The sequence below is a fragment of the Eptatretus burgeri genome, chromosome 8 (assembly GCF_056783735.1).
Source record: "Eptatretus burgeri isolate ZD-2024b chromosome 8, Ebu_testis_v1, whole genome shotgun sequence".
In the NCBI taxonomy this organism is placed as follows: Eukaryota; Metazoa; Chordata; class Myxini; order Myxiniformes; family Myxinidae; genus Eptatretus; species Eptatretus burgeri.
In genome coordinates, this window is record NC_140968.1 from 13,594,274 (window position 1) to 13,604,273 (window position 10,000).

Consider the following 10,000-nt stretch of genomic DNA (forward strand, 5'->3'; position numbering starts at 1 on the left):
TCCTTCCAAATTTTGCAGTTTTTCCTTCCTCGGAGTTTCCTTCTGTATTCTTCTTGTCAACCCCATGCACCCTTTCCTGCCCTGCCTTTCACCCCACACCCATTGCTTGTCTAAGTCCCCCTCTATCTTATCCTTCAACTCGGCTGTTGGTGTTTCCCCTGCTCTCTCTCTGCAATATTCCTTTTGTCTCATTACATCTTGATCCATTCAGTGGATAAGCTCTTCCACCAGCCTCGACTATGAAAACAAAAAAATTATATTAAAAAAACTATGAGCCCTGTCGTGTCTTAAACAGGCACGAAGAGTAACCACTTGCAGTGAGTATTAATCATACATTATGCATTCAGACATTTTCAATCGTCCAATTTGCTAAAATAGGTTTCAATCGATGAGTTGCTATTCCAAAACAAAAGTTACCATGCAAATATTGACTGTACTTTGTCCTGTGCTTTGTGCTGTGCAGAGAGTAACATGGAGAGAATCTCTTGTATCTATTTAGTGCTTATGCCCCTTGCTCTTCCCTTCCGAATTTTGTTTATCTTGGTGGCATAATGGTTAGAGAGTCCCCTCTCTGAGTCTGCGAGGTCAACCGTTCGAACCCCAGCCGAGTCATACCTAAGACTTTTTTAAATGACACGTGCTGCTTCCTCACTTGACGCTCAGCATTTAAAAAGGAACGAGCACAGGCAAACAACCATAGGTTGGCAACCATTGCACAGATTTGATGTGCCCAATGGCCTCCTCCTACTTAGAAGTTCCTCGCAAGGGAACTCGTATAGAAAATCTACCACTTGAAATGCCACACTGTCTGCCTGCCACTTCCTCTTCGTTCGTATGCGGCACAAGGTTGTGGGGTAGCATCATGGCTGAGGGCGAGACCATGCCACTGATGCAATGCCCTCTGCCGGTTAGGGCAGGAATTTGGAATTTGTTCATGTTGCCGGTGATAGCTCGTCTACTCTTCACGAAGGACATCGTGGGATCTTTAACGTCCATCAACAAATGCTGGCAGACAGGGCTCTCATTTAACGTCCATCCAAGCGACGGCACACAAATTGATGAATTGCCCTGCCTGTGAAACACCGGGATAACAATTTATAGCTGGGTCGGGATTCGATAACAAGCTAGACAGCTTAGAGGCGAGCATGGCGGGCCTCTCGGCCATCCTATCAGCCCTTGCCATCCACTAACGATAGACTAAGGGTTCATGGTGAAAACAATATATTGCCCACTTTTATTTCATGCTTGATATGACAATATTGCATTTGCACCACTGTAGAATTGTGGATCATAGTGTCAAGTAGAAGGGCAGTTGGTGGAGCACATACCTCCGCCATGCAATGCCTGATCCATGAAAACATAGCAGGCCCAATACATTTTTTAAATATCATGCTGTATGTATATTGTTTTTGGCCCTATCCTCTTAATGGTGAAGGATCACTTAATAAATTAAATAATTCTCGTGTCCAATTCCGGATTCGGATCTTCACCAAAATCTAATCAATTCGTCCTTGTCACACACCCAAACGTGTCCACCAAGTTTCGTCCGAATCTGTCCACAACTTTTTGAGACATCCTGCACACAAACAGACAGACAGGGGTGAAAACCTCCTCCTTGCACCCTCGATGGTGGAGGTAACAATATTTTTGAAATCATTCAATTTTTACGAACGCTCAAAAAACTGAAAAACATTTTTTTATGGTCTGGTTCAATTTGCTTTTCAAATGATCGTTTCAAAATAAATAAGGGTATTCTCTTACTAACCTCACCACGAATCACTGTTTTCACAGCTTCTGTAAACAAATCATTGACCACAAATTTGTTACCATTAAATCGAGACTTAGGATGCTCCGTTCAAATTAGTTTTGAGCATGCAAGTTGAGCTATTCAATTTGGCAGTTTTCAACTGCCGTGAATTATTATAGCCATTGTATTTTTTTTCCCAACATAGGTGATGTGGAAAAACGATATCACATCTGTTCAAACTGATTCTCCATGCAATAAAAAAAAAACTTTTCAGAATGGTAGAACCAAGACTGAAATGTAGCCTTGCAGACCAACGTGCACTCGGATACATCAAAAGATTGACTTTGTGAAGGACGTGGGTTAAAAAAAGAGGTCTTCGACTAGCTTACACGTCTTCCATGAGCCTCAAAATTTGTGTATATAAAACAAAATTGTCCCATCTTGTTAAACTCTTAAACATAGCCTTGATTTCTGCAAAATATCTGCAATAGTAGCAAGAAAAGTCACGATGGTACACACAGTCACGTTGTTTATCCTAACATGGGCCTTGTAAGTAGTGGAGGAAGACCACGACACGTGATATCACTTAAAGCACAGGTGTGGCATTCATGATTCGGTCTTTTTATTGCAATAATATTTTAAAGCCTTTTCTGAATTTTTATTTTATTTTCTAGTCTTGTTTCCATTTTTGTTTTTCCTTCATTTGTTTTGCATTCTCTTGGTGCTACATCAGTCATTATGACGGATGTAGATGCAAATTTCTCCAAAATTATCAAATGGTTTTAAGTGTGATGATAAAAGGAAAATGTAAGCCAATGTAGCCAAAACGTAGCTTACATTTTCTCCAGAACGGCTGGTCAGATCGAAGGGAAACTTCACACAAACGTTCCCCAAGCCTTCAGGATACCAGGGAATTCACAAATAATTGATGTCACATGATCTAGCAGCTATATTGGATTGAGTGAAAATCTTTGAAAAAAAAAAAACCTCTTTCGAACCACTGAATCAATCGATGTGAAACTTCACAATTATGACCCAGTCGTGATGAGGAATGTATATTTTAAATGTCAACCTTATCGGACGCATGGTCAAGCAACCAGAATAATTGAATATTTTTGATGTGGGTTCTTTTTTATTATGTTTAATTTTTTTCGATACCAAGTCAAGGCTTGTGAAAGAGCTAATACACAAAAGCATATAACAAGGCAGGAGACAAGAGGGGTGGGAGAGGGAAGCACAAAATAGTGGAGAACAAAAGACAAGAGGATATCTGTGAAAGGGAGAGGGATGGGGTGGGGGTACGCAGGATAAACAAGATGGGGAGTGTCGGTGAACAGCAATTTTCAAGTCTTTGCACAGATTTCAAGTCTTTGCACAGATTCTCAATGTGATTCAAGTCTGGGCTTTCACTGGGCCACTCAGGGACTTTCATGTTCTTGTTCTGAAGCCATTGCAATGTTGCTTTGGCTGTATGCTTGGGGTCATTGTCCTGTTGGAACGCAAATCTTCACTGCAGTCTAAGGCCTTTTGCACTCTGAAGCAGGTTTTCCTCAAGGATTTGCCGGTATTTGGCTCCATTCATTGTTCCCTCTGTCCTTACAAGTCTCCCAGTCCCTGCTGCTGAAAGGCATCCCCATAACACGATGCCGCCACCACCATGTTTCACGGTAGGGATTGGTGTTAGATGGGTGATGAGCTCGGCTTGGTTTCTGCCACATGTAGCATTTTGCATTCAGGCCAAAGAGTTCAATTTTCGTCTCATCAGACCACAGAATTTTTTGCCTCAAGCTCTCAGAAGCTTTCATGTGCCTTTTTGCAAACTCCCGGTGTGCTATCTTGTGCCTTTTTCTCAGGAGTGGCTTCCATCTGTCTACTCTCCCAGAAAGCCTACATTTGTGAATAGGCTGCAGAGACTTGTCCTTTCAGCAGGTTCTTCCATCTCAGCCAAGGAACACTAGTTCTGTCAGAATGGTCATTGGGTTCTTGGTCACCTCCCTCCCCAACGTTTTTCTTGCCCAGTTGCTCAGTTTGGTCGGACGGCCAGCTCTAGGAAGTCTGGGTAGTTCCATATTCTTTCCATTTCTTAATGATTAAGCTCATTGTGCTCTTGGGAACTTTCAACCCTCTAGAAATTGTTTTATTCCCTTCCCCAGATCTATGCCTCCTGACAATTCTATCTCGGAGTTCTACGGACAGTTCTTTGAACTTCATGGTGGAGTTTCTGCTCTGACATGCACTGTCAACTGTGGGACCTTATATAGAAAGGTGTGTTTCCTTCTAAATCATGTCAAATCAAATGAATTGGCCACAGGTGGACTCCAATCAAGTTATGGATACATCTCAAGGATGATCAAAGGAAATTACATGTACCTGAGTTCAATTTGGAGTGTCATAGCAAAGGGGTTGAACACTTATTGACACAAGACATTTCAGCTTTGCATTTTTAATTAATTTGCAAAAATTTCCCAACAAATGTTTTCACTTTGTCATTATGGGGTATTTTGTGTATATCGGTGACAAAAAAAATAAAACCCCCAACAGTCACTATTGACCGTCAATATGAGGGTATTCTGCTTGCCCTTCCTGGTGTAGCCTATAGGTGGTGCCAGTCTGCTCTGTGTATGTTTCACTCTTAATTCCCTCATGGAAACGTGGAAGGGTCACTCAAACACTACCTTTGAAAAGGCAGTGACACTCCAATCTGCTTAACCAAATGAAAAAAAGAAAATTCGATATAAAGGTCAACAATTAAGGGTTTGTTGGTTTATAGCAACCAAACAATCTTCAGGTATAATCCCTGAAATGTAGATCATTTAAGTGTTCAGAGCATTGAACGCAAGGATCATTTCATTAAAACATTGTCCACTGTTCCTCATCCCTTAAGGCATTTGAGTGCTCATCTCTTTTTCCACTTACAGTACAATGAGGACTTGGGCACAGAGCTTTTTTTGCAACTTCAAGCAATGAGTTAAACCCATTCTTTCAGGAAGATGCTGTGAAAACACACACAAAAAACTAATGGCATATTACAAGCATACGTTTTATGATAAGCAAAAAACTGCGGCTCAATAGCGCCAACAGATACCCACTTTCCAAATAAGGGAATGATGAAGAAGAACCTTATGGAGATCTTAAAAACCATCCCTGGGAATATTAATACAAACTAACTGCAGTTGGAAGCTGTTTGAGGCTCAATGACGATCCTCCAAAGAGCCCTCGGACCAAAGTTTTGAGAACAAGAAAACACACACATATATATTGTTGCGAATTCGCGCCCGCCGGCGTGCGAGCGGCCACGTAACTCGAATCGCGGCACGTCGCCCACCGGACGGACAATTCCGTCGTGACCCTCTCGGACTAACGCCGGGAACTAGTCACGGGTGGGCCTTTCGGCCTCACCACGATCGTGCCAATCGGCCCCCCGCGTCGGATTGGGTTGCTCGCCAAATTCGACCTACCTAAGTACCCACACGGAGGGTAGACCGGGCGATCGCACCTCGCCGCAGGTCGACTTCAGACACGGGCCACTTTAAGCGACCCGTTCCGTACTATCGGGATAACCGAGCGGTGTTATCGTCAACCTCGACGGTTCCGATTAATTATTGGGCGTATTTAGCCCACGACCAACCCTTTACGTGAAGCAAGATGGAGATTCAATTAAAGAAAAGACGAAGCGAAACGGGAAAAACAGTTCAACATAATTCACATTTATTCCGTGGCAAACGGAAAGCACACATATACAATTACAACAATTATGCACCAAAAGCAAATGTAAAAGAAACACAACAATTATGCACCAAAAGCAAATGCAACAAAAGAAACACAATGCAGATCTACTACCGACTACGCGAGCACACGGCAACACAGTTTTACTTTACAGATGGCGCCGACAACACATATACTCCAAAGCAAGAGAAAAAGGGCCACCCTCTACGACAAGGGGGCAGACGAGCCTGGGGCCGAAACCGCGTGGAGCCGACCCGTCTTGTGATGAGCCGCAAAATGGCGGCGGTGCCCCGACTCCGCGCTCCTCCGCGGGTTTCGTTGGCACTGCTTGGAATGGGGTGGGAACGGGGCCCCCTTTTCACACTATCTCAGCGCGGGGGGAAACAGGGGGGGGGTTGTTGATACTCTGGGGAAAGAGGATAGCTGGATTGCTTGGGTCCCGCAACGAGCGACTCCACTGCGCCCTCGACCGCGTTCCCGGCTTCTCCTCTCTGTAGCTCCCCGACAGACTGCCTCTCCTCCAGACCCGTCTTGACTGCTGCTGCCACACGCCGCCACCGCCGCCGCCGCGACTCGCCCGAGCCCGAAACAGAAAAACCTCTCCTCACTCAATTCGCCCCGCGCTCGGCGCTTTATAGTCAGCAGGAGAAACCATATGCAGATTTTCGGATCAGGATCGGCTCGGGGGCGGAGCCACGCTCGCCCATTGGACGGAGGAAAAGTGGGCGTGAATCATTCCTGATCCTCGAATCTGCATATCTCGATTCTACTCCGACGCGCCTGGAGGCGGGGCCAAATCGCCCCGCGCTCGCTGATAGGACGGAACAGAAGTGGGCGTGAATCATTCCTGATCCGACTTCCCCGGAAAGGCCGCTTTTTGCACCCGCTGCTTGGCGCGCGCCCTGTACGAGTCCAGGATCGGTGCCCACAAGCGGTGCGGGAATGGCGGCAGAAGGAGGAGAGGTGAAGGTGGTGGAGGGTTTATTGTGGTGGTCCCTGGCCACGGTGATGCTTGGAATGGCGGTGATGCGATGATTGCGAGAGCGAGTTGTGACGGTAAAGGTCGTGGCTGTTGGCGTTGTTGTTGTTGTGAAGCAGCGTTGTGGTTGGTGGTTGTTGTATGATGGCGGTTGAGACGTGGTTGGCTCAAAATAAAGATAGAACAGAAAAACGGCTATCTTAAAGGGTCGCAGCCCGAATGAATGACATTTATTCCCTCTAAACAACGGGTTTGGGCTAACTACACATATACTTACGGGACCTGAATGGTGGATTGCGAATTTCCTCAACCACAACAATATATATATATATATATGTTTATATATGTATATATATATATATATATATATATATATATATATATATATATATATATATATATATATATATATATATATATATATATATATATATATATATATATATATATATATATATATATATATATGTATATATGTATATATATATATATATATATATATATATATATATATATATATATATATATATATATATATATATATATATATATATATATATATATATATATATATACATATACACAGTGCTCCCTTGCTATATCGCGGTTTCACTACATCGAGGGTTTTCAAATCCTCCAGTCGAAGAGATTTAATGCTCTTCTTGGCTGTGCAGTACTACATTCATCTCATCATCATCATCAGTACTGCACAGCTATCATCATCGTCATATCTTCATAGGTCAGTACCCATAATACGTTTTTTTTTATATTTTATAGTACAATGTAGTATTTTAAAAATTATTTCTGGTCTTAGGCTTTGCAGCCCCATGAAGTCGCATTTCTGATGAAGATTTTTAATTTTTTTTTTAAATAACTGATTAAATGTGTGTGGGGAAGGTTAATAAGAGTGTGTGGATGCTGCATAATGGTTTAAAATGTGTTTAAATATATTTAAATAATTAAATTAATGTGGTTTCTACTTCGCGGATTTTCACCTATCGCGGGTGGGTCTGGAAAGCATGAACTGTGATAGGTGAGGGAGCACTGTATATATATATATATATATATATATATATATATATATATATATATATATATATATATATATATATATATATATATATATATATGGGGCTGCAAAAGTAGGTATACAGTAAGGATTATACCAGTATTACCAGTATTATAATAGTGGTGCTAGGATTCATTTAACACGAGAATTCATTAAAATTGGTATGGTATGTTATTATTGATATGCTTGTATAATCAATAAAATAAGTTTTGTGCGCACGTTTTGTTTTTCATTACTGTATACTACTTTTGCAGCCCCCTGTATAAATATATATATATATATATATATATATATATATATATATATATATATATATATATATATATATATATATATATATTGTTGTGGTTACCAAATTCGCAAACCACTATTCAGGTCCCTTAGGTGAGATATCTCCGTAAGTATACGTGTAGTTAGGCCCAAACCCGTTGTCTAGTGGGAATAAATGTTATTCATGCGTGCTGCGACTCTTCAGGATAGCCGTTTTTCTTTTACTATCTTTATTTTGGACCAACCGCCATTGTTACCACCACCAACCACAACATCAACCACCCACCGCGGCGCCGCTTCACGTCACACCTCGCAACCGTCGCATCGCCACCGTTCTTGCGCCGCTTGTGGGTACCGGTGTTGGACTCGTGCAGGGCGCGCGCCGAACAGCGTGTACAAAATCACGGATTTTGTGCTCCAAAAACGGATCAAAAACGACACACGCCCACTTTTGTGCCGTCCAATCGGTGAGCGAGGGGCGATTTGGCCCCGCCTCCAGGGCGTTGGAGGGCGGTCGCTATATGCAAATTTATGGATCAAAATGCATTCACGCCCACTTTTTCTCGGGCCAATGGGGAGCGAGGTGAAAGGTCGAAGGCAGGGGGTCAAAGATGAGAGAGCGAAGCCACGGGGCTTATATAAGCGACCGCGTTCGTCAGAAGAGAGAGAGTTAAGACTTCGCAGCCGGTGGAGTTGGGAAGAAGAAGCAAGAAGGAGTTGGTCGTCGTCGTCGTCGTGTGCGTTGGAGTCGGAGCGAAGAGGACGGAGCTGTGGAGAGGCGGCGAGGGCAGACGAGGGGGTGCTCGCGTCGTGCAGGGAGCTGCACACCAGGGAGGCCGACGGCGCGACCTGGCCGAGGTGGAGACGCTCGTCGCGGGACTCGAGGCAGAGTAGAAATCCTCCTTTCTCCCGAGCATCAGCAACCCCCTCCTGTTTCCCCCCGCGCTGAGATAGTGCGACCAAGGGGGCCCTTTTCCCACCCCCTACCAGACACTGTCCGCGAGGCCCGCGGAGTTGAGGCACCATCGCCGCTCCGCGTCTCATCACCAGACGGGTAGGCCCGACCCGGTCTCGGCCTCAGGCCCGCCTCATCCTTGAGGGTGTTCTTTTTCTTTGCTTTGAGTGTGTGTGTTGTCGGCGCCGTCTGTGAAGTAAAATTGTATAAGTGTTGCCGTGTGCTCGCGTAATCGGTATTAGATCTGCATTGTCGCATTTGCTTTTTGTGTAAAATTGCATTGTGTTTCTTTTCCTTTTCTATGTGCTTTTGGTGGAATTGAATGTGTGCTTTCCGTTCATCGCGAATAAATGTGCTTTGTGTTGAACTGTTTCCCGCTTCGCTTCGTCATTTCTTTCATTGAATCCTCATCTTGCTTCACGTAAAGGGGTGGTAGTGGGCTGAATACGCACGATAATTAATCGAACCGTCGAGGTCGACGAATAACACCGCTCGGTTATCCCGATAGTACGGAACGGGTCGCTTAAGTGGCCCGTGTCCGAAGTCGACCTGCGGCGAGGTGCGATCGCCCGGTCTACCCTCCGTGTGGGTACTTAGGTAGGTCGAATTTGGCGAGCAACCCTATCCCACGCGGGGGCTGATTGGCTCGATCGCGGTGAGACCGAAAGGTCCACCCGTGACTGGTTCCCGGCGTTAGTCCGAGAGGGTCACGACTGGATTGTCCGTCCGGTGGGCGACGTGCCGCGATTCGAGTTACGTGGCCGTCAGCACGCCGGCGGGCGCGAATCCGTAACAATATATTGTTACGAATTTGGGAATTCGATTGCACACAACATACAGGTTTCTTTAGTCAGCTATGTCGATAAGTGCTTGTTCCCTAGCTAGCTCACGTTTCATTGTTTAAATGTTCAGAAATCGATTAGATGCGCTGCGGATCGATTTAGTAGTTAGGGAACGAACAATGGAGACATCCCTCCCCCTCTTCTGCGAAGAGGAAGAACCACCCTGCCGTCCCGAGATTCATGATGTCAACAACTCCCTCCCACCCGTGGCTGAGCAGGGGATGGAGCACGAGGGCATGAGTCATGAGTCACGCCGGGAGCGGGGGGAGGGCAGAGTTGGATAAGAGGAGATATTTTCTTTTGTTTGTGGGCGGAGTTAGAGGGCAGAGTTGGAGAAGGGAGTTGAGAGAGTAGCCGTTCAGGAGACCGTCGGGTCCTGCTTGGCTTGCGTTAGGGTTGAGGCCTTCGGAAG

General features: G+C 44.7%; 1 protein-coding gene across 5 annotated transcripts in view; it reads right to left on the reverse strand.

Annotated features, from left to right (window-relative positions):
* The window catches only part of LOC147021141 (serine hydrolase-like protein), a 49,970-nt gene that overhangs the window by 9,509 nt on the left and 30,461 nt on the right, over positions 1 to 10,000 (reverse strand). For all 5 annotated transcript variants that reach the window (XM_085890964.1, XM_085890961.1, XM_085890963.1 and 2 more), the window contains exon 10: positions 4,664 to 4,740. In XM_085890964.1, the coding sequence (XP_085747090.1) occupies positions 4,664 to 4,740 (77 nt within the window). The remainder of the gene's footprint in view (positions 1 to 4,663; positions 4,741 to 10,000) is intronic.